This window comes from Antedon bifida, chromosome 6 (genome assembly GCF_963402885.1).
Source record: "Antedon bifida chromosome 6, ecAntBifi1.1, whole genome shotgun sequence".
NCBI classification, from domain to species: Eukaryota; Metazoa; Echinodermata; class Crinoidea; order Comatulida; family Antedonidae; genus Antedon; species Antedon bifida.
The window spans coordinates 4,135,725-4,161,095 of record NC_136231.1 but is presented as its reverse complement, the minus strand read 5'-3'; the positions used below and the strand labels follow the sequence as shown (position 1 = coordinate 4,161,095).

The window sequence follows — 25,371 nt, the reverse complement described above, 5'->3', positions numbered from 1 at the left end:
TACTCTGTGCACCTGAAAGGATGTAGACACATTTAAAATAATACATTTAATCATTTTATTAATATAAAATATTAAACCTTATGTTTAATAATACTATACAGAAGTTATCATTCTCAGATTTTAATTTCATGTACCAGATTGGTATGCAAAAATGACATTAGTCTAATATGGTTCTCTATAAGGAATCAATAAATGTTGGTACAAATATTTTCATGTATAATAAAATTAGGCCGGTTTAGTTTGCTCGCTAATCTTGCGAATCATTTGTTGTGTTTCTTTTGCAACCTTTCTTTTCGTGATTTCAACTTAGCCAAGAACTTCATTCGGTATGTGTACTTTCTTGGATTGATTCCATACGCCTTAAGTCTTGCATCGGACACGTCTATACCAGTATTCCCGATTTTTCTTCTACCTGATAATTCTGGACGTCGACTACTCCGTGATATTGCTCTCTCGTTGCTTTTGTAAAGTTTATTCCTAAAGTTCTTTCCAGTTTGATTTGCCATAGAATTGTAAGATTTGTTCTTTCTTTGTACATTTGATATTTCATCATTCCTTTTACTCTTTTTGGAAATGTTTTGTTTCCTAATTTGTTTTTTTGCTAATTCTTTTCTACAAAGTTTAGATTCTTTTTCATTAACTTTACTTGTATCTTTGTTTTTTTCAACATTTGTAACTTTTTGGATTTTCTTAGTTTTTGAGTGTTTTTGATTTGTTCTTGGTATTTTTTGTGCGTCAATCTTATCGCCATCTGAAGGTTGATGCTTAGTAAATGCTTCCTTTTGTTTAACAGACTTCTTTCTTTGTTCATGGTTTTCTTCCTCAAGGTCGTCAGATCTGGAAAAAATATATAATGTCAAGTACAAATGATTTAAATAAGTGTAAAATAATATTCGCCTAAAATCAATCCTCCCCCTCTCGCCCCCACCAAAAAAAATCCAACTGAAAAGAATTGAGAAACTTGTTAGTAATTTTCTGTAATGCCCCAGTATCTGACTACTGCATAAAATAGATCACTAAAGCCATCAATAAATATAGTGAACCATCTGGAAATCAGACAGTTTTTTTAAGTCAGGTTTACAGAATGCATTTTAGAAAAGTAAATCCATTTCTACTTACTTATCAGAATATAAACTGGTGAATACTTTCTTGAATTTGTCTGAGTACTTAACTTTGGCAGAATATGCTTTTAAGTCTTTCGTTTCTTCAGATTCTGACCTACAAAAAAATAATATAAAGATCTAAACATTTTAGATGATAGATTATGTTTCTTTTTTTCCTTGTGAAAATTATATAAAAAATGACAGGTTGAAAACCAGTCAAAATAAGATCTTGTAGGCATAGGAATAAGTACACATCACTTTATAGTCACTTTGCATATGATGCAAATGAGATGCTTTTTCTGGCAAGTTAGGTACTCTACCTGTACTGGCATGTTTTCTTTAGCGACGCCCACTGGTTCAACTCTTTCTCACGTGCATTCAAGATATTGTCTGTTGTCAAGCCAAAATCGTTGGCAATGACATTTCGATACTTAAACCGGCACGGTATGCCTGCTATCATGTCTTCGTAATCAAGTCTGTAATACTCATCTACATAATCATCAAACGCCCCGTCATCTAAAATTTTAAAAACGAAAATATCACTATAAACAGTTCACTAACAAGTTATAATTACGATAAATTTGACACAGAGTACTCAACATGTTGATTTCATTATGAGGGAGCTTTTCGATTTTTCATGAACTAAAACCTGCTGCTACCTAGCCTATGCATATTGTATCAAAGGTCGTCACCGGCCTAGAATTCACCGAACTGTGTCAAGGAATCGAGCAAAACAGGACATCCCAAATGCGTACAATTAATTAACATGACATATGGAGTGGAGTTGTGGCTTGGTGGTTATGATGCTTGGCTACCAATCCAAGGGTCCTTGGTTCAAGTCCTGTCAGTGTCAGGATTTTTTCTCATGACAAATGAAAACTCTGCTCCCAAAAGACTTGTAATAAGACTTTGTTTATGTAGAGCATTTTGTGTACATGTTTGTATTGTGAACAGCCAATAGTGAATGAATTCACTTATGGTTATCCATGTCAATTTGCCTAAATATATATATATATATACAATAATTTGACAGTATAATTTATAAATAATTGACACAGTGATTATATATAAATATATAAAAAGTTCCTGAATAAAAAAAAATATCCCAATTTTGGTTTGTAAGCATAGTTTATTCACCTGGATTAAAAACTGGTTTCTTGTGACCAACAGCTTGTGCAAACTTTGAAGCACGCCTTCTCTTCTTTTTACCAGTCATTCTAGTCATCTCTTCACCAAAGTCTGTCCGTGATGGCGGGGGAATATAATCAGCATCCATCTTTAGAGAAACCAGAAAATATTATTTAACATATTACATATATGTCCTTGTGTTGTGTCTTACAAGTCTAAATATTGTAGTGATATGCCCAAATATGGTAGTGATATGACATCATCATGTTCATATATGGGCACATCACATTTTTTCACATACAAAAGTTTGATAGTGTAGACAGAGCTTAAAAGTTTTAAACTTCCCAAGTTAAAAACTATTTTATATAATGTATCAACAAATTTTAGGTGTAATCTGATAAATTCACTAAAGCATCAGTAACAACAATATAAGCCTACTTATAAACATATAAGTATGTTTGTTGTCAAATCAATCACTCTTTTTGATCAATTATTAAATCCAGATAGATTAAAGCTTTGTCTACTCTATCAAACTATTTTGACAAAAAAGTGTGATGTGCCCAAATATAGTAGTGATATGCCCAAATATGGTAGTGATATGACATCATCATGTCCATATATTTGGCACATAACATTTTTTTGTTACATAAACTTTGATAGTGTAGACAGAGCTTTAGATTGCTACTAACATTAAAATTACTGTCTTCGCAGTGTACATCCTCTTCTACATAATCTTCATTTTCATATTCTTCTCCATTCCATTCATCCCAATTTTCTGTAAATAGAAATAGATATTTCTAAATAATCTTTCTCTTGAGAACTGCCCAAGGTTTAGGCTCTTAGGTTTAAAAATGTGTTGCAGTAAAAAAGAACAATAAACACTTCTTAAGCTGTGTCTACACTATCAACCTCTTTGTGACAAAAATATGTGATGTGGCCATACATGGACATGATGATGTCATATCACTACCATATTTGGGTACATCACACTTTTTTTGTCAAACTAGTTTGATAGTGTAGACAAGAATTTAAACCAACCTATTTCTAATTCTTTATCATTAAATTCTGGCTTTGTTTGATCGTCACATTTTTCTTCATATCCCTCATTAAAGATTTTCTAGAAAAAAAATACATTTAAATACCATGAAACAAGATATAAGTATAATAAACAAGAGAGATCCCAGACACCAAACAAAAGACAGTAAAGTACTTTCAATTTTCCCAAACGTCTGAAGTTTTAAAACAATACCTTCATCAGTTTGTCATGTTCTTCAGGATCAAAATCACCTTCTAAATCCTCATTTTGAAAGTGAACAGGAACTGACCCTGTCACATGCCTTAGCTTATCTAGTTTTTCCATGATCTCTTTCTTCTTCATGTTCTTTAACTGTTTCAAGTCTTCCTTCATTCTTTGTTTTTCCTATTTATTTAAAAGTATACCGCATTAACACCATTCATTAATAATAAAATATATAAATAAATATACACTGTATCGTAACAGTCCTTTGATCTTATGTCTGGCTGCGGCCAACACCAACAGTTCTGTACTATGTACATATTCTCCGCGGCGCGTTGTGTCTGTTAAGGGGCATGGAACTGATCGTGTTGCAGTCACAGATTTGACAACTTTCGACAATACACATTCACTCCTGTTGTGACATAATAAAATAATGTTTGTATCTATAGCAATTTACTATAGGGATTAATTAAGTAGGCTAAGTAGGAAAAAACACGCAAGACAAATCTACACTGTTTATTAATAGAAATACCTCTTCTTTTCTGGTCTTGATTTCTTGTCTTTTATCTGCTCTCTTTTTATCCTTTCTTCTTACTGAATCAGCTACCGTTCTTGGGTATCGTTTAATCTGTATTGTGTCAATGACATTTAGCTTATTAGTACAAAAAACTAATTTATACAGTACATTCATCTTCTACTATAGCAAGGATGCAAGTTGATGAGCACAGATACCCACCTTCAAAGTCTGCACCACCCAGCCTAAAGCCCTGTCTACACTATAAAACTTTATGTGACAAAAAAATGTGACATGCCCATATATGGACACGATGATGTCATATCACTACTGTACCATATTTAAGCATATCACTACATATTTGGGCACATCAAACTTTTTTTGTCAAACTAGTTTGATAGTGTAGACAGAGCCTAAAGGAAATATACTAAGACTTTCGACCAAAGTCTTAGACACAGCATCAACCAAAGAAATCTCTTGATAGCTCAAAGTATTGTTTTTACCCACTCTTCATTCCTGTCTATTTACATCCACGCTATAATAATATGGTTATATACCAGACCCAATTATAAGCAAGTATAAGTTCAGTTAACATAAGATAGTTGAGTAAGTTCCAAGGAGTCATTTTTGTCAACTAATCATCCACAGGAAATTAAAGAAATTTAAAACTTACGAAATCTGAATCTGGTTCCTCAAATCTGAAATTGTACTTTCTTTCAAAATCTTCTTGTTCGTCAAGTAAACGTTCTTCTTCTGAGAATTCCACTTCGTCTTCTGCCAGTTCATGGAAGTTTGGTACACTAGTAGTTAAAAAATAGACATAATAAACCATCGTTGTATACTATAATATTTGATCACGTTCATATATTTATTTACAGTACAACTGGCTGTCTAGAACCCCACTTCCTTCTCAATGTGATAACATTTATTATCAGAAATTATTCTTTAAAGATGTATTGTCTACCAAAAAACATGAAAAATGAAGATTAATTGAACAAGACTTTGAATAGGTTATTTTGTATAGTTTTAATAGAGTAAATCTCTTCCATAGAAAAAAGAGAAAAAATGTTTTCATTCATAAAATGACAAAATAAATGGTTAAATTCAACCAAAAATCCATTTTTTGCTTTAAATTACAGTTTTTTCAGGTAAATAATTTTTTTTTTGGATCCAATTATTAGATAATTATTTTGTGACATTAAAATGGCATATTCAACAACAAATATTGTAAGAATTATTTTTTCAGGGGGACAATACATCTTTAAGAAAAAGAACAAGTATAAGTACCCTCTGAGAGCTTCTTCTTATATTTAGGCAAATTGCTTACCATAAGCGAATTCATTCACTATCCTTCTTAAAGGTGGAAATCCTGTTGACAATACAAACATATACACAAGATGCTCTACATAAACAAAGCCTTATTACAAGTCTTTAGGAGTGGAGTTGTAAATTGTCATTGGAAACAATCCTGGAGGACTTGAACCCATGACCCTTGTATTGGTAGATGAGCATCATAACCACCAAGCCAACTCCACTCCAAAGAGTTGAAGAATATTTTTGAGCAGCACTCATTGTCAACACTCTAGCATACTTACTTTTCTTCACTACCTTTATCTATATAGCCTTTATTAAGAATATAATCTCGTAGGAACTTCTCTCCATCATCCAATTGGGGATCATTCCAATACTGCTTGAGTGCTTTCTGAAAAGAAAAAGCATTTGAAATTGTGAAAATGAAACTCAAAATTTGTATATGTGTATAACCAAGTCAATAAGCTAATTAGCATAGCAAATGTCTGTAATTTTATTATGAACACACTATGTATTGAAGTTAAGATCATACCATTTCTTGAACAGGGGCATCAGTTTTCTCTCCTTGGTCCTTTAACCAACTTACATAATCTGCTTCTTCTTCTTCCTGTAAAACATTTTGTTCAGTAACAGTTATAATCAACAACCAAGTAACTATTTATATTCAATTTCCAAGTTTGATTTTAATATTTAGTAACTTACCTTTTGTTTATCAGATTTTGGCTTCTTTTGAAGTATTGTTTCCTCCTCTTCATTACCACTATCTTCTAGTGCATTTTTAAAACTATAAAACAATAAAATCGGAAACGATTTAAATTTAAATTTCAACTAGTTCTTATCATGCTAACCCTTAAGCTCTGTCTACACAATCAAACTAGTTTGAAAAAAAAAAGTGTGATGTGCCTAAATATGGTAGTGATATGCCCAAATATGGTAATGATGACATCATCATGTCCATATATGGGCACATCACATTTTTTTGTAACATAAAGTTTGATAGTGTAGACAGGACTTTACATATAAAAAAACATCCATTATTTAGTACTTGGCCAAGTCATTACGGCAATCAGATCCAATGATCAACAAAGTTGGTCTTTATAATAATAATCAAGGTTTATTTATTTCAATTGTTCTTGCAGTTAAAAAAACTGAATTACAACAATCGTGACAATTTATAAAAATAGAAAAAAATTGGTTAAACATAATAATAAAATTTAACATATTATTTATATTTATTATTACTTTATCTTGTGGCTTTAATAAACCACACCGGTATAACCAGTAGATATTAGCCCTGACCATGAAACTTTGGTTTCTATGATGGTCAAACCTATGGCTAGATAATGACCTCACCTATCTTTAAGCATCTGCTGTTCCTCTACATAACTCGGTGACCATGGTCTTTCTTCTTCATTTTCTCCATCCTCATCACTATCACTTATTTCACCATTCTTTTCCAAAATCAACTTGCGCTCCAAATCCTTGAGATACATTGGCTTGTCTTTCTTTGTCTTGGTTTTTCTCGGCTGTACAGCATCACTTTCTGTGTATATTTGAAAACCATAAATTATCATCATCATTTCATTATTTATTCGGTCTATTTCAGTATATAAATTGAAAAAAAAAATTGAAATTGGGGAGATTAACCTAAGTGAACTTAATCACTGTAGCTGAGCCAGTTGACCCAACCCCAAAGTCAGTTTACACATAAAAGACACAAAATACAGTTAAAGCAAATCAAAAAGAATGTGAACTTTTCTAATGAAGGCTGATGTGCTTTCTAGGATAGCAGCATCTGTCAATGATCTGGGAAGCTGGTACCAGACACATGGTAATATGAGGGCTATCCATGAAAAAAGCCTGTGTCCTTGATGCTTGATGGCGGAAGCACAGGCGATCATCTGTATAATTTGTCCTCAAAATAAATTATTGGAAATACAGAAATTCTCCTAAGGGACACCCCTATAAACGAACGAGGGTAACTATATTACAAGGGACACCCCTTTTAAAGGCCAGGTGCGGGCAAAAAATTTCTATTGATCATACATTCCAATAATTATCGATCTATAGTTTCCCCTATGTTTCATAATTTTTGGGATTTTATTTGTGTTACACGAGCTTGTTGAAAATAAGCATATTCTTATCAGTGGGGGGATAGTTCAAATTATACAGTAAAATATCTATTCTTTTGTACACAAATTTTGTAAATAGAGAGGCATTTTAAAAAGCTATGAAAAATAAACGGTGTGGTAAAAAATGTTATCAGATGACTAAATATAGGTAATATAACTTGAATTTTACATTTCTGGTATTTTTATTCAACTTCAGATTTTTATTCTCATGCTATAGCAACAATTATCCACCGTATATCCACCATCTTTTTTCACCTTCTAGGGAGTCACCAGACATGTTATTACATTAGGTTAAACTACCTAACTACTGAAAAAAGTCTTCCTGGTTTTTATGGCAGAATTTTGGCATATTTTGTATTTGACCATATTAAGGGAAATTCATGTTTTTTCGTCTTGATTTCTGTTACAAATATTTGATTTATGTACAATTAACCAGATATTATATTTAAAATTCATGCCTGTACCTGAGCTCTAAGGGGACAGTTTGTTGGGTCCCAAGAAATCCCTTTAATAGGGGCTCTACCGTAGATTTAATATAAAAATTTGAAAACTGTCTGGGCCAATAGTAGCTAAACAGGTTAGTTAAAATCATAGACCTGGTTAACGAGCGTCAGGTGACTTGGTGAGTCCACTGATTAAGTATAGAAAGAGTAGCAGGAAAGATTTTTAATGTCATCACCTACTTTACCTTTGTAATCATAAAAGATTTCATCTTTCTTGTAAATTCTTGGATCATGGCTTTTTACATAAGACAGAGTTTTCAGAAAATCTCTTTCTAATTGAGGAGTTAATGCCTATGATTTAAAATAAAAACAACATTAGAAAGATATAATACAATACAACACTCCTTTATTTTCCAAGTTATATTGCTCATGTCTGCCACAGAAAAAAATCATAAATTATATTTAATGTTAGTCTCTCATCCATCTAGACTGGGTAGAAATATTACTTGTAATGGTTTACCTCATTCTACAACTCCTAACAATAAATAACATAATTTTGACGTTAAAACATTATTGTTATTTTTTTGTGTCACCTGTGGCCCGTTAAAAAATGTTTTGTGGCCACAATTGTAGTAGCGGAACTAAAATCTTTAGACAGTCATTTGTGGTGGTAGAGCAAATCCAGTGACTGAACACACCAAACTGGACCAATTCTTTTCCCAGCCCTTCATCTATAAAGTTCTTTTCTTGTTCAATCATTTTACAAAATCAACTTGTTATGAGGCCTCATAGTCATATCATGATTTGAGCCTAGAAAAAGTTCACCAATGATTTACCTCCGCATCTTCATCCTCAGATTCTGACGAGCTGGAAGACTGATCAACAGCATCCTCTCCGTAACGATCTTTTACTATATCAAAGTCAAACATTAAACCAAAATTAAAAGCATAAATCATTCACTGAATGCAGACAAGCTAGCCTAGCTAGGCCTATAATATAATAATTTTTTATAATGAAATTGAAGTTTAATTATATTATAGGCCTAGGCTAGGGTTAATAAAGAAGAAAAAATGTACAGAGTTTTCAGTGTGTGTCTTTTGCATTGCAATAATTAAAATTTCTCAACCTATGCTATATAAAATATTATCGACATCGATTAAAATGTATGTCACTTCTAGGCCCAGGCCTATACACATGCTTTATTCCATCTAAAATTCGGCCGCACAGGAACCTCTTTCCTTGGCGTATAATATATTTCATCCACGCACGAAGCCGGACTACGACGAGCCTAGCCTAAATTTTCATTTCATCAAACGTATTACAGATAACCCAAAACATGGAGTTGTTAGAATATTCTTACGTTTCTGAAGCTCTTCTTTCCTCCTCCAATTGTCATATTTTTCTGCAAAATCAGTATTAATTCTGAATTCTAAATCTTCGTCCTCCATCACCATCACGTTTTCCATTCCACCATGTGTTAACTTTTTAACAACCATCAAAACAACCCAATAGAGGGGGCTCATCAATTTAAATGAAGGAACAATCAAAATATTGAGGATGTACATAAAATTTATTCAGTTATTGTCAAATTTGAAATCCTTAGAATAGAATACGTTCCAATTGCGACCAAAGTGTCTTGTACTACTACTGCTGGAAAAAAACAGTAAAAAAAAAAAGGAAATACTAAGCACAATAAACAAAAGTAGAAAAACTTCATAAATATTCATAAAGCCGAGAATCTTTCAGTAGAAATACCAAATTCATTTATTTTATATTAATTTCATGTCTTTAAATTATCGTTTCAGTTGTGACGACATTCGACTAGCGAGTCCATCACTAATATCAACTAAATTATAACAATGAAAAAAACAAAATGGAGGACAGAATTAGAAGTTACTATTAAAACATTTTACTTTCCACATTGTGACAAAAAAACCAAAATAATACAGAGGCAGTCACCCGCTACAACAAGGGTATTTATGGCAACACTCGCCTACAACAGCCACATCTTGGGAAACATAATATATTACATACATAAGTGTGTTTTCTGCTATTTTTAGATGAGTTTGTAGCGATGTTATTACTGTTACAGAATACATGTGTGATCAATAAACAATTAACGATATACTAAATATGATAGCAATTTCACAAAATAAATATCTCGCAACCGTACCGTTATTCCCTCATTGTGTGAATGACATAGGATTAACAGTGATAGCATTTCAAAGCAGCCTAGCTTGGCTAGATTACAGAATTTCACAATAAAACACAGTGAATAAGGCAGTTAAAAGTAGCCAGTATTTCTATATTATTATAAAAATCATAAACAAAAATTGTTCTATTTATTCAACTGCTAAACCTTTTGCGCGAACGCTTATGTTGAAATTAAAATTAATTTTTACTTGAGAAATTAAGAGTTGAAAAGAAATTGATTTTTATCCCAGTTGGTCCAACTTTTAAGTGGAACATGTAGATATTTAAGTAATACACACACACAAAAAAACATTATTTAATTCAGAAGTATACAAATTATTGCCCCAATAATATATAAAGCGTAATCTATGTACTGAACAGTCGACAACTAGTCCAAAAAAATGTTCTATTTTTTATTTTATTGGTTGTGGGACAACTTCCTGACCTTTGACATGATGATTGTTTATCTTTACAAACTGGTATAATTGACATAATAAAAAAAAAGTAACTAAAGTATTTCAGTAGAAATAAATATTTGATTTTTCCCAAACATTATTTCACCAGTGGTAAAGGTATAACGAAAAACATGAATAAGAATTTTCTATTAAACGAAATCATATGGCCATTGTATCGGTTTTAATTCATTTACTGGTATAACATATAGCCCGTGACCTCGCAGTGGCAAAGGACTAGAATTAAGATACATTGCCATATTAAGGGTATAAAAATTACATAGTCATAGCCATATTTTTTTTACATGGTTTTCTATGGTTAATAACCAGCGTTAATCATATGCTAATAATAACTAGCCATAGATATCTCCATATTATTCACAAAAAGTTCCATATATTAAGAGTCAGTTTCAAACTTGCATTAATATATAAACTACATTTTTAATGCATTCTCCATCACTGTTATTTCATATTATTACCATTTGTTAATGAGCTTGTTAATAGGGTAAGCAATTGTAAATCATTACTGGTATTACCGGTACATAGAATATTAGGCTCAAGTACTATAAATAGGGATTTATTAGGTGTTTTCCCTTTTGATCTGTAAAGCAAACACAAAGTTGTACTATGTACAATAGTTGCAGACCTACTTATTACTGATAGCATTTCTACCACCCATAAACTTAACTTATCTCTAATTTTATATTTGTAGCAAATTGACACAAACCACAGCGACACATTAACCAATACAGGTCAATAATAATAAGGCTAACAAATAAAGAAAGTAAACAACAACATTCTCAGGAATTGCTCTAATACCAGATTTGTTGCAAGAATTCACATCTTGGCAACCAACGACAACATTATGTGACATCAACAAGTAATTTCTGAAAAATAGCTGTTACCAACGACTGCGAAACTCCCTCTATGCAAGTGCACACACTGCCCTGATGATTTTATTAGTTTTCTCTTTTCTTCATTGTAAAAAAACGTGAGTGCGGGTTTTTTTTTAAAAGAGTTTGATTAATGTCATTTAATTTATTTGATTTTTTTTTTAGTTTTCCATGCTTTGTGACATAGGCTACCAAGCACCTTATTCATATTAGACTAACGTTGTGGATTGAAACCGCGGCCACTTTTTCCAGAGCCACTTCCTCGGCCTCCACCACGACCGGATGCGCCTCCTCTTGGAGGTCCACCAAAGCGAGGTTCGTTACCACCACGTCCACGAGGGCGTGAATCTGATCCTCTCGGCTTCTTTTCTTCAACATTAAGTCGATGAGTTCCTCGGAACAGGATTTGCTCCTAAAACAAATAGATTCAAAATTAAACTCAACAAATTGCAACCTACAAGAAAAGCTAATTATGCAATGAATGATCAAATCAAATCTTTATTTGTTCCATATATAAAATGTGTAGGTGATACGATAGAGAAATATATAATTTGTTTATTATTATTTCACATACTTAAATTACCATAATTTATCATTATGTGAAAACTCAAATAAGCAACAAAAAAAAGAAAGGAATTTTAGGCTCCAGAAGAACATAATGTTGAAAAATTGTTTTTGCAGTAAAGTCAAAAGTAAGGAGATAAAAGAAACCATTATTGAGAAAAATTTAAAATCAAAATAGGTACCTGCTGCTTGGCCATTTTCAACAAATCTTGTACAGGCTGTGTGTTCTCAAAGACTACAAATCCAAAGTAAGGTATCCTTCCCATTGTGTTCTTACTTATTCTTGTCTCCAGCACCACACCATAAGCTGTTGCAAAATAATGTATTGTTTAAATATAGACAATCGTTCACATTTCGCCACAAAATTAAACATAAATTCCTTATACTAATGCAAATTAAAATGTTTATAATAAGCATTGATTTTAGAATTAGATTGTGATTATGCATACAATAAGAATTGTAATGATTTCATTTTGTTGTTTGAATGTTTCATATTTTCAAAATGTATTTCATGTTTTTTAATGAAATTGGTACATGTAGCTAGATGTTGTAATGAAATCATTTTAGTGTTTTTGTAGTTAAGTGCTTTTGTAGTTAAGTGCGTTATATTTTCACTTACAGCTGAAGAAACTCTTCAATTCCTCTTCCTCGACATCAAGAGGCAGATTTCCCACAAATAGTTGTAGATTGTCTGGGAAACGTCTGGCATTTCCACGGCTGCCACGATCTTTAGAACGAACCTCTCTCTGGGGTAGCGGATCATTTCTTGAGGACTGGCCACCTTCTGGTTTTGCTGGAGCCGAGGCCTGTTGGTTATGCTATTAACAAATAAAATACATACTAACTTATAAAATACACACAAAAGATGGTAAAATCATCAGAATTAACAGTATATGGCACGGGCGTGGTCACAAACTTTGAAGGGTAGAAAATAGATTGATGATTGGAGTGAGAAATCCAACAAACAAAACATACGTGCAGGAACCAATTGCACAGGTAACTGTAGCTGTAGACTTGTTTTTCTAGAACAAGTGCACAGGTTAACTGTAGCTGTAGACTTTTTTTTCTAGAACAAGTGCACAGGTTAACTGTAGCTGTAGACTTTTTTTTCTAGAACAAGTGCACAGGTTAACTGTAGCTGTAGACTTGTTTTTCTAGAAAAGTGCACAGGTTAACTGTAGCTGTAGACTTGTTTTTCTAGAACAAGTGCACAGGTAACTGTAGCTATAGACTTGTTTTTATAGAACAAGTGCACAGGTAACTGTAGACTTGTTTTTTTAGAACAAGTGCACAGGTAAGTGCAGTCTTGTTTTTCTAAAACAAGTGCACAAGTAACTGTAGACTTGTTTTAGCTAGAACAAGTTGTTTGCACCTATGCTACTAGTTTTCATCCAGTAACTTAAATTAACTAGCTTATAAATGTGCGCAAGAAAAATAAATCAGAATTTACCGAAGGGTATTTAGCAGGCACTGGATTGACGACTGAAATGCTGTGCACAGGTGGGGCACCACCACGGGCACGTTCAGCCCACGAGACCGGGGCTCTTGTTCCAGTCTCTACAACCTTCTCCTCGAGTGGCTGCTCTTCTTCAGGTTCGGGGACATGGTTCTCAGCCACTGGTTCTTGGATTTGAGGCTGGTCACCAGAACTGGATGGTTCACTGGCTACTTCCTCTTCCTCTGCTTTTGTTACGCCAACATCGGAATTATCAATATGGGGAATCCCATTGCTAAACAAAATAAATTAGTACTGGTAAATATTTTGTACTAACCAAAATAATAATTTTAATCTGTACTATATATGCAACATGCACATAATAGGATTTAATAAGTTATTGAATAGGCAACCACCAGTGGCCATTCATTTAACACTTCAACAATCCTTGTATGCATCCCTTAAGGTTTTGATTTGGTGTAGTTCTTCATTTGAAGTTTGCTAACCTAAGAAACTTACACACCCACACACACCCACCCACCAAGTCTGTGTCCATTTATGAGGAGACTGAATGTCGTCACTTATTTTTCAAATCATCATACTCTGTTAATTACAGACCCTTTCGTTTACTGTCCGTTAGGCATTTGAAATCAACATTGCTGACTCTTATAGCAACCCCTGCATCTAGTATCTGCCTCAGACATATTGGCCCAGGTGGGACGAGAGAAGCCCTTAATCAATGTTAGGACCAATCAAGGTGCTTTAAACAGTCCTGGCTTTGTTTGTATCAAACCTGTTAGTGACGGTAATTATCGCTGTTGGTTTCGATTGAATAAAATAAAATTCAATGAACACTGGATTAAACATACCTGACAGTTGGTTGCGGTTCATAATAAGATGTAACCACTGGATCCTGAATGGGTTCAGGGACAGTGACGGCAGTCTGGGCCACACCAGCATCCTCGGTCTCTTCTTCCGATGCTGGGTAAATAAAAAGAATAAGAAGTTTCAAAAAGCACTTTTCAATTTTCCTTGATTTCAATTAATTTACTAGCCAAAGAATTGGCTACTAAGGTGTAGTATAGGTTGTATTTACTAGTGCCATTTTTTCTAGTGTATTTTTGTACTGTACATGTTTTGTATTGTAGAAGGCCCAATGATCAACTTTGCTAGCTGGGCTACCCTCATGAAACATGGTTCAATAAAAAGATAAATAGTGCCTATAGTTTACTACTACTAGTCAATGAAATTTACATTTTCTAGAGCTTACATGATGGCTTAAGTTTACATATGATGGTTTATGCCTCTTACTGCCAGGCTATAGGAAAAGCATTCTTAATTCTATATATGGGGCATTCCACAGTATTTGGTCCGTGGGTTTAAAAATTTCATTTACTGATTTTGATGTAACTCTTGGCCATTTCTCAAAGTAGACATGTTGAAGTTTATTAAATAACATTTTTTTTATTTTTCTGATATTGATTTTTTAAGTTATTGAATATTAAATATGAAAAAGTCATATTTGGCGTTACGGAAGGGACATTTTTAATCCTATTTATTTCATAAACTATGCATCTTATTACTGTTTTTTCAACAGATATAGTTACTTTATATCTCAATAATACATAATCAAGTATTTAATTAAAATTTTGGTGTTTATTAATTTCATACATCCATTTCAAATTCATAAATGTCCCGTCCGCGACGTTTTAGGCGGTTTTTTTACATTTATTTTAAAAGTAATGATGCAAAAATCTTGATATTTCATTTTCTCCTCCTGAGGACTATATCTCATTATATTATGAACAAATTTTTTGAAAATTTTAGATTTTGATAAAAATATCATATTTCAAAAATATATTGTTACGGACGGGACATTTTTGTTACGGACGGGACGTATCATTTAAATCCTAATTATTTCACAAACCATGCATCTTTTAAACATTTTTTTGCCAGATATAGTTACTCTATGTCCCTATTGTACATATTCAAGCATTTTATAACACATATTTTGTTTATTAAATTTCATATATACATTTCAAAATTCATAATTGTCCCATCCGCGACATTTTAATAGTAGTTTTATGGTGTTTTTTACATTTCAGTTAAAAGTATTGATACCACAATTTAATATTTTGTTTTCTCCTTTTAAAACTATATGCAATACATTATAAACAAATATTTTGAAACTTGGTGAAAATATCATATTCAAAAATATATTGATGACATTTTTCGTAGGCACGGGACAGACATTTTTGTTAAGGACGGGACACATCATTTAATCTTTTTTATTTCATAATAAAACCATGCATCTTGTTAACATTTTTGCCCATAAATATACTGCAGTTACTTTTTTTTCAAAGTATAAAGCTCCAATTATTCATAATAAAGTATTTATATTAAAATTGTTTATTAATTTCATACTTGCATTTCAAAATTCATAATTGTTACTTCTGAGACATTTCGATTGGGGGTTTTTCCTCACTTGTGTTTATTGAAGTAATGGCTTTAAAATTGTTATTTAATTCCTAATTTTAAAACTTAATTTTTAACTCCTAAGGATATTAAATTGCAATAGATTTAAACAAGTTTTTTAAAACTTGTATTTTTTTATTAAAAAAACATTACTATCAAAATTTATTGAATGTTACGGATGGGACATTTTTTTTATGGATGTGATGACAATATTGTAAGAATTAAAAAGTGTTTTTGTACTGTAGGCTGAGAAGTACTGTACAAAGGTGTTAACTGTTGTTTATTAATCACAAAACATTGTGGTCTGTATTTAAAATAACAATCCACAAAAGAACAATACCTAAATCCAAAACAACATGACCAGTATGAATGGGAGTATTGGGTGCGGTCATCGCTTTGTAGATTTCATTCTTTGGTGAATTTGCAACCAAGAACCTTTTATAAATCAGATACTAAATAATTAAGATTGAATTTTAATAGAAGTAGGCCTACAGTTATTAAATCCAAGCAAGGATAGAAGGAAATTTCAGATGCAACTTGGATCCACTAACAAATTCAGACGTCAAACGCCAATTTTTAAAGATTCGCCTTAAATGTGTTAATATCTTGAAGTCTTGTTTAATATGCCAAGCATAACTTTTATATTAGTGTAAATAAATATTTTGATAACATTTTACAATATTGCTTCTCGTTATAACTCTTCGAATAATTAATTTTATAAATAATATTTAATATTTATGAATTTTAATATTTTCACTTGACATAAACTTTTAAACAGTGTTTCAAAGGTTGAATTATATTTTGATTTGTAAATAAAAGATTACATTGATGTAAAAAACTTATTTTTAAATTTTTTTAAAAGCAAAATGATACAATTTTTTAACGTGGACAAAGTTGTCCTGTCCGCGACGTTAGAAATGTCCCGTCCGTAACGACATATAAATCATATTTATTAATAAATTTTCAGTTCAATTTTTATAATTAACATTCAGTTATCTAAAACAACTATCTGGCAACATAATAATACAAAACAAATTTTAAAATCTCTTTTAAATGAGGAGCAATATTACAATACGTAAACCTTCTCAAAAGTCATGTCCATTTGCCGTCCCATCCGCGACGCATACAATTTTCATAATAAAATTTTTTTTGTACAGTCTTTTTTCTTTTTTTGACTTTCATAATAAACATTGGCCATATATGTATACATTTATTCTACTTTGAATCTTGTATTCTTTTTTATTTCTAAGATATGTCTAGTTATATTCTCAAAAATGTCCCGTCCGTAACAAAAAAATACTGTGGAATGCCCCTAATAATAGTAAAACTACTATTTTTTGCCCAATACTTACTTGCAGGAACTTCTTCAACATTCTCTGTCTCCGAGTCTTCAGAATCGTTGAATACCTCATCTTGGTAACGGAAAATGTCGTTGCGGACAAAGTAGTTTTTCTTGGTCTGAGGTGCTAGCACAAATGTCTGCATGAAGCGACGCATCGGCTTAGCATTGTTAGAGAGTTCTCCACTAACCTGTGGATTAAAACGTGTCAAATTCAAGTAGAGGACTACCTAACCGAGTTTGGGAAAAATAGTTATCAGGAAAATGACTGGTTTATTATACTCCATTTTAACATGTAAATTTGTACGCTAGGCACTGCACAATTTACGAGTACGAAACCAGTCTTCTGTGTCGCAGCACCATTAAAAATCAAACATATACCACTTGTATATCTTGTTGTTTCTGGTACACAACTGTTTTGCTAGGCCTAAGCTAGGCGGTGATTTGGTCGCGAGCAGGGTGGTGCTTGCCTCTGACTTGTGCGTTATTTGTATACTAAAAGTGTCAATATACTTACTTGAACCACAACCCCATCACCGACAGTAGCATGGCTGTCCACCTGTTTTATTTTGGTGTGGCAATCCCTAAAATCCAGCTGCTCTATTTTCTCACGAATGGCCTACGAAACAAAAATATTTACATCAGTTAAAAATGTGAAAAAAAAATTTGATCATGCAACATATTCATGTTAGCCTAGATATGGTAATTCAAGCTCAATGTTTTGAATCACCGTCTAGACTACCTTTTTTCAAAGGACAACTTTACAGAGAACTATATTTTTAAAACATATTGAGGGATGTACATATGATTTCAGAACAATTGCAAGATTTATGATTATTACATAATTCTTGAAATTGTTCTGAAATCATATGTACATCCTAAATGTTGTCTCGGTAAAGTTGTCCTTTAAGTTCTAATAAGCATTGATGAGCTTATATTTCTATGCTTACAACAGCCTATTCCTAAGACTGGTTTGTTTATTAGTCTACAGATACAGACCTGCCCAATGACTGCTTCCTCAGGGTTGCCATGAGCATCAACTCCACCGTGCACAAATGAAGAATCTTTATTGTAAAATCTGAAAGAACCAAATGAAACCACATTCACTAACATACACATTAGAAGAAAACAAACTATGCAATCATAAAAACTACGAATACAATTATTCATCAAAAAAGTGAACATATTAAAGAGTGGATCTCAAGAAAAAAGAAAGATTTGTTCGAAAGAGACGAAATATTATTTGGTGAGGCTATGTATACAGGCCTTGTCTTTTGAAAATTATAGGTGTGCTACAAATTGCACTCCTCAATACATTCAGGGGTGCTGTAGGTGTGCTGTTTGTATGTTGGTGTGTAGAAGTTTACCAAATTTAGGCGTGTTGTAAATCACACTCCTCAAGGGCAGTTAGTGTTAGGTGAGTGATCGCACTCGCTCGCCTTAAAAGACAAGGCCTGTGTATAGTAACAAAAAAGTCATTTCTGCTGATGACAGCAAAGCAAAACAAGGTAAACTACATGTAATACGGTTCAATATCTCCAATAATCGCCTGTTACGTAAATGCAAAATGGCCACACAATAATTTTACCATGACAAATGCATCGGCTTGGATGAGTTTTTTCCCCTTGAATTGCGTGCATGTCATATTCCACCCAGTGACAATGTAAGTAATGATGAGGAATTAAATTATTGTAGTACTGTATGCATCTTGCAGTAATTGTATTTGTTGACCATGTTGTTCGGGTTAAATTTAATTTTTGTGCTACTGTGTAATGTCTTTCTCAGCATATTCTTAAACAAATTGATATTTCCAAAATTTGCAAAATATGGTACTTTGCAGTACAGTATATCATTAAACATCCATATTGTTTCTACGAATATTAATCAAAATGGAATGCAGAATACAATGTCTTCTTTAGGGGTTGTTATAAGACAAGTTCTTTATACTTTAATGTTGATCGCTGAAACTGTTTCTATTAGTGTATTGTTAGGTATTGAAATTGCTTGTTATATTCTGGACTGAATGAATTTAAAAAAACCCATTCCTTACCAAGCTACTCAATATTTCAGATATCCTCTGACAGGCTATTGACAACATTTTAATAATCTAAACTTTGTCTACAAATGCTTTGTTCTACATTGGAACAATGCAATTTACAGGATAGAAGACACATACAATACCTTGGTTATACGCCTACTGAATAGACAAGTACAGGTAGTGATGACAATTGGATGCTAGACCAATACAATTTTGAATGACTAGTTATTTAAAGTAATATTTCCCGCCGTAAAATTACACAAACTTAACCAAAGTACACAAATACCATACATTACGAAACTTGAATTTGTAATATAAAAAAATAATAATAAATGAAACACATGTTATGTCTAGTCAATTATGAAGGCATGACCTTTTGTATAATCAATTTGCATAAACCATGCATAACAATTTCAGTTCATATCAGATTTCATATCATGTAATGGTATAAATAAATCAAAATGGTCTATTACACTACAGAGTTCTTAAATTTAAAAAAAAAAGCTAGCCGCTTGAAAATGATAACAAAGTTGAACTAGATGTTACATTGTAAATTACTAACAATTGAAAATGTATAGGAAGAAACACTTAATTGTGGATTTTCAGTAAGGAGGTAATTAATTAGTTACATTATTTATGGCTTGTTGTGAAAGACAATAGCAGATTCACAAAACAATCCATTTCTTTGTATATGATACAATTATTCAAGCATGTTTGTTCTTGGACAGATGATCTGGATACAGATTTGGACAGGCCTACTGTTAGTCATGTGTATCACTATCACAATGTGTTAGTAATAACATTTTTTTGGCCATGGTATTCCCCAAATGAGTCATTTTCATACAATGTGATCTGTGGTATAGAGCCAACATAATATTTTGTTCCTAAAATTTATATTGAAACCAACTTTTTGTATTGTGTTTAAAAGAAAAAAAAGGAAAGGGACTTGTTTTAAAGTTATTACTTTGTATAATGTGTGTTTTGTTGTAAACCATGACCAGATCACATTATTGACAATTGTTTGGAGTGCTGATGACTTCTCCCCGTATCGTGATGACTCAAACATTAACATACACAGGATCACTGCTTCAGTGCCAAGAGTTTACATGCTGGACATCGTAACACATCCGACACTATCACGCATAGCTATGACAAGCTTTACTTCTGCCTCCACTATGTCATGACACTGAAATTGTAGAAATCCCCCTCATTTTTTTTTTTGCCATTATGAAATGAAATGGAAAAAACACTATTATACTAACCTATGCAAATAGAACGGAGCTTCGTTGAGTAGTGTGTAATACTGTCGAACAAATTCACGACCCACGACCTCCGCACTGTGTAACTGAGGTGGAGGAGAGGGATTATCAGCCATAACCATGACCGCCTGTTGGAGGAGACTGGAAGAAAAAATTACACAAAACTGATTGATTGAAAATGATCAAAGTTGATAATATATGCAATTTGAATTACAGTACCAATACCAGTATGTAAATGCTGACAAATTTATACTGAAGAGTGTCCATATATTTTAATTACTTACTTTTTTGGGCAATATTTACATTGTACAGTTGATTATGAATGCATGTTATACAGTAATTATTACGTAGACGTAATTATTTTTTAAATAGATTACATGGGTCCAGTCATCCACCAGTATGTGAATTTGGCCCCTCCCCTACCCCCATCAAAAAGGTCATCTTTTGTCTATGTTTTGACAGCGACTGACAATAAAAATCAATCGGGATACTTTCATTCTATATTATATTCATATATGTCACAAAACTTGCTGTACTGTAGACCAAAACTGAATCTGGACGACTTGTTGACCTTTGAGTTGATGCGACATGTTTTCGCATGCGATTACAAACCCGGCAATAAAATACCTATTCTAATCTAAATCTTTGGTGCTGATGAGAATCAAAATGTATTTCTCTTGGCCTAACTACTAAAAATAATAGGATGAAATTAAGCTTAGTATCTGGATGTCATTATTATTTTTAATTGCATTATTCCACATTCACTCATCATGGATTTCCCAACACTGAACAAGAGTGTTTGATTTGAATAAATAACAATGTATTTCCTTGTTCTTGAAATGAAAACATCAAATAACATTAAAAAAGGAAATTATACAAATATGTAGAAAATAAACGCATTTATATTTTCACATTCTACTTTTCATATTAATTAATTTGGATGGTCTCTTGTTGTGTTCGGCGACAATTTCTAGCCACTCCAATGGAATGATGATGGCTGAGCCAGTAAAAAAAAATTAACACTTTTCAAGTGACCCGTGAACAAAAACTAATAATTATTAATATTTGGTTACAAAATATGAAAATACCTACCCGTAAAATGTTTTATAAGTGCAGATTATATGAAGTACGTTTTATATATATTTGTTATTAGGACAAAGAAAAAAAATGCTCTAAGCTCAATAAAGATTCGTCATCGCCGGAAAAAGCATGTCTTTCTCACTGCATGACGATCGTTCACCGTCGTTCAAATGAAATAGGAAGTGAAATGGGGCAACCGCGGGAGAAAAAGCATTGATTACATTCCCTATATCGGATATTAAAACACCTTACGTCACGTACACACAACTCTCAACAATGTCCTACCTTTCCACAGAAAATTCTACCTCTATAAGCTACACAGATTCAAATTTTCATCAGAAAATAAGCAATATCTATAGGGGTAAAGGTGTTAAAACCTTGGAAGATATCTCTCTTCGTTCTGTGGAAAAAATGCGTCGCACATGCATTCAATGCGCACTAGCTATTGAAAACCAAGAGGTTACAGCGCATTTTTGCAAACCAGAACAGAAATCCGACACAAATTATTCAATCCTATAGGTCGCCCTCTATTTTCGTTTACAAAACCCAAGTTCTAGAAAAACCTCCTCCTGTCCACCACCAGAAGCACATTAATAAAAGAAACGGATCTATACTTTGCAGCTTGATTATAGCCTATTGTAATTAAGCGATTAACCGACATACAAACAGGACAAAATGAAAATAACTCTCCACTTCTTTAATTTGTTAGTAATTATTTTATTAGTAATTATTCACATGCGCCCCAATAAACGAAGCCTCAGAAACCACCAACACATTTAAATTAAACACCGATTGGATTCGTTGTAGACATGGGGTTAAAAAGGCACACACCGCACAAACTTACCCATCTAAACTGAAACTAATTATATTCAAGAGGACGGAAAGATTAGGAAACTGTATCACGCGGAAGCATATAGTACTAACTGAAACAAAATGGGTATTTGGAAACTCGGACTGGGAATGCGCAAACCCCAAAGCACGTCTGGGAGAAGACAGTAATGAGACTATGCAGACACAGTAGTCTGTAAGACCTGTTCAATAAACATATGTTTTCGTTTTGGCTGTCAATTTATAATTTCCAAAACAATCCTTCCTCTACAGTAAATATTTTTTTGCGATCGGTGTGTATGATGAAGAATTTTGCTTAATTGTGAGTACGTTTGTCTGAGCGGCTAATTAGAAGTTTTGTTTACTGGAATGTTGGGGTATGTGGTCACTACGGCCCGGAATATGTACAGTACCAGTTTAGTTTAGGACTTTAATCGTTAATTTCAAACTATATTTACGTTACGTTAAATATTTACTACGTGATTGTTAAACAAAAAATAATTTATAATAAATATTTATTTCTTATATTAAATAGAATATCAATAAAAAAAAAACCAACATATTTAATGAAGAAATCTATATTTTAACTTTAGTATCAAAATAAATCAAATCAAACAAAAAGAAAAATACATTCCAAGAAGATACAAAAATGGAAGCATAGCCTACTCTATGGGAGTCGAGTTATGCTTCCATTTTACATAAACACCAGGAAAAGTAAAGTGAGATTAACTTGATTACAAAATATATAGTAACATCTTAATATAATATGTTTAAAAAGTCATTACCTGTAAAATTTGGCGTATGGATTATTATTAATTATTAATATTATTAACAGAATAATAGCCTCCAAACCTCATTTCTGAATTTCTGTTTGAAATAAAATGACTGAAGGTGCAAGAGACTTTGGTTTTTAGACTTTCAAGGTTTTGTTCGGTGTTTAATAATTTCTGAAATGTATTCAGTGTTTTTAATAATATTGATGGAAGTTTATTCCATTCCCTTTTGAGCGTAAGGTAGAAGTCAAGAATTATTCTGGGTTTTGTACAGTACAAAAAATAAAATATGAAGATTTGTATAAAAGAACAGGATAAATTGATCTGAGTGGAGTAAGACCTCGACCATAAAGAAAAGAAGGCTGACATGGTATGGTCACCTGCTCCGTTTAAATGAAAACACACCAGCTAAGTAGTCGCACTCGGAGTTGCTCAGAGAAAAACCAAAAGACCAAAAGGAAGACCAAGAACAACATGGATGGCAAATATAAAAAAGGAAACAGAACTTTTCACATGCAGACCTATACACATGCTTGCTCAAAAACGTACAGAGTGGTGAACACAAATGAAACGCGCAATACTAACGACGATTAGCGTTTAAGATGATGACACCACTTTTACTGAAGTTATGGCTGAAAGATTGGGCTACTTTGAATAAATATCATTCATGAGCAATAATGCAATTTTTAAACTATTTAGTATATTTGTATATATTGAATATATTTTTTACTTTTTTATTGTATGTTTTTATAGATTATTAATTTACTATTATACACAGAATACCCAGGAACTTACAGTTGATTCCGCCAATCATCACACAGAGTCATATGAACATTATATTATAGTTCCATGATATGAACGAGTTACGACTCATAAATAATTTTGGCTCTGAGCAGGATTATTGACATGCGCCCTCTATACATAATTCACAACAGCTAAATCCTTGACACCAAAAATAAATATGAAAAGAAAGATGAATGAGAACTTTCAGAAACAAAATAACGAAAAATTACATTTACAAATTGTATGAAGTTTTCTTTTTCTTATCGATATCAAAACAAAGTGGAGTTTCCATTTTTCTAATATAAACACAACACCAACAAAGCATGAATCTTTTTTATATCGACACAAACAAAAGTTTTTTTTCTATCGACACCAACAAAGTTTATTTTTCCTATCGACACCAACAAAGTTTATTTTTCCTATCGACACCAACAAAGTTTATTTTTCCTATCGACACCAACAACAGTTTCTTTTTCCTTTCGAAACCAACAACAGTTTCATTTTTATTATTAAAACCTACAAAATTTGTAGTTTCTTTTTGCTTTATCGGGAAAAATTGGAATTGTATACCAACTTCATGAGTATTTTTTTTTACAAAAGTATCATTGTGGCCTAATAATAAATTAATTGAAAATAATGGAGTACAGCCATATACATGAAGGTTCGTTTCTGCCGTCCTCAAAACAAATAGTCCTAATGTATGGTTATCATGTATGTTCGCTTCTTATTTATTTAAGATTTAAATGTTGATACTTTTCTTTTGGTTTTTATACTTGCCTTGTAAATTATGGACGTGTCGCAAAAGCGTTTGTTCAATAAAGTTTATCTTTCGTTTATCTTTAGTTTATTTTTTAAATACTATCTCCACATACAAAAAAGGGAAATTAAACTACCTTTTCCGCAACAAGCCAGTCAACTAAAATATATTTATAGGAATAGAGAAACTTTAATTTATTATTTAGCCTATATAAATGGTGAAGTTTTATTTATTTATGGGAATGAGGGAAAGCCGCTCCAACCGAGAGTGCAGAAGATTCATGATTTGATTGATATTTATTTTGTTGTATTTCCTCATATCAATAACATGTTACATTATACAGTAAATACTATCATATTAGGTACTAAGTATGATATAATAATTATTAAAAAATGAATAAATTAGTATAATTTTATAAAAGAATTGAATATCGATATAACGTGTGACGTCAAAACATGAAAAGTCAATCTTTGGTTTAGTCTATTTTTCACGTGGGGGTTTTTGCTCCGTAAAAGATAATAATTTTTTTACTTTATGTGTCTGTAGTAAGTTAACTGACTATGGAACTTTAGTTACTTTAATATCAAAACAACTATTTAATTTACTATTTGAAACCATTCTCATCATTGCTTTT

The 25,371-nt window shown here is 32.3% G+C and overlaps 2 protein-coding genes across 2 annotated transcripts; both read right to left on the bottom strand.

Moving 5' to 3' along the window:
- Positions 1-62: 62 nt before the first annotated feature.
- On the bottom strand, positions 63-9,356 carry LOC144844390 (protein KRI1 homolog). Its single transcript, XM_078701281.1, has 16 exons — positions 9,229-9,356; positions 8,705-8,778; positions 8,114-8,219; positions 6,647-6,836; positions 5,996-6,077; positions 5,826-5,900; positions 5,578-5,684; positions 4,656-4,782; positions 4,001-4,096; positions 3,481-3,651; positions 3,270-3,348; positions 2,921-3,006; positions 2,241-2,379; positions 1,424-1,619; positions 1,120-1,218; positions 63-837 (listed from the first exon to the last, which is right to left on the bottom strand). Exons 1-16 carry the CDS (start codon positions 9,332-9,334, stop codon positions 261-263), a joined length of 2,310 nt encoding a protein of 769 aa, XP_078557407.1. The 5' UTR covers positions 9,335-9,356; the 3' UTR covers positions 63-260.
- Positions 9,357-9,754: 398 nt separating this feature from the next.
- LOC144844115 (ras GTPase-activating protein-binding protein 2-like) lies at positions 9,755-22,042 on the bottom strand. Its single transcript, XM_078700847.1, has 10 exons — positions 21,882-22,042; positions 20,520-20,657; positions 18,219-18,297; positions 17,737-17,838; positions 17,233-17,410; positions 14,275-14,386; positions 13,421-13,700; positions 12,590-12,788; positions 12,153-12,277; positions 9,755-11,818 (listed from the first exon to the last, which is right to left on the bottom strand). Exons 2-10 carry the CDS (start codon positions 20,636-20,638, stop codon positions 11,621-11,623), a joined length of 1,392 nt encoding a protein of 463 aa, XP_078556973.1. The 5' UTR covers positions 20,639-20,657; positions 21,882-22,042; the 3' UTR covers positions 9,755-11,620.
- Between the last annotated feature and the right edge of the window lie 3,329 nt (positions 22,043-25,371).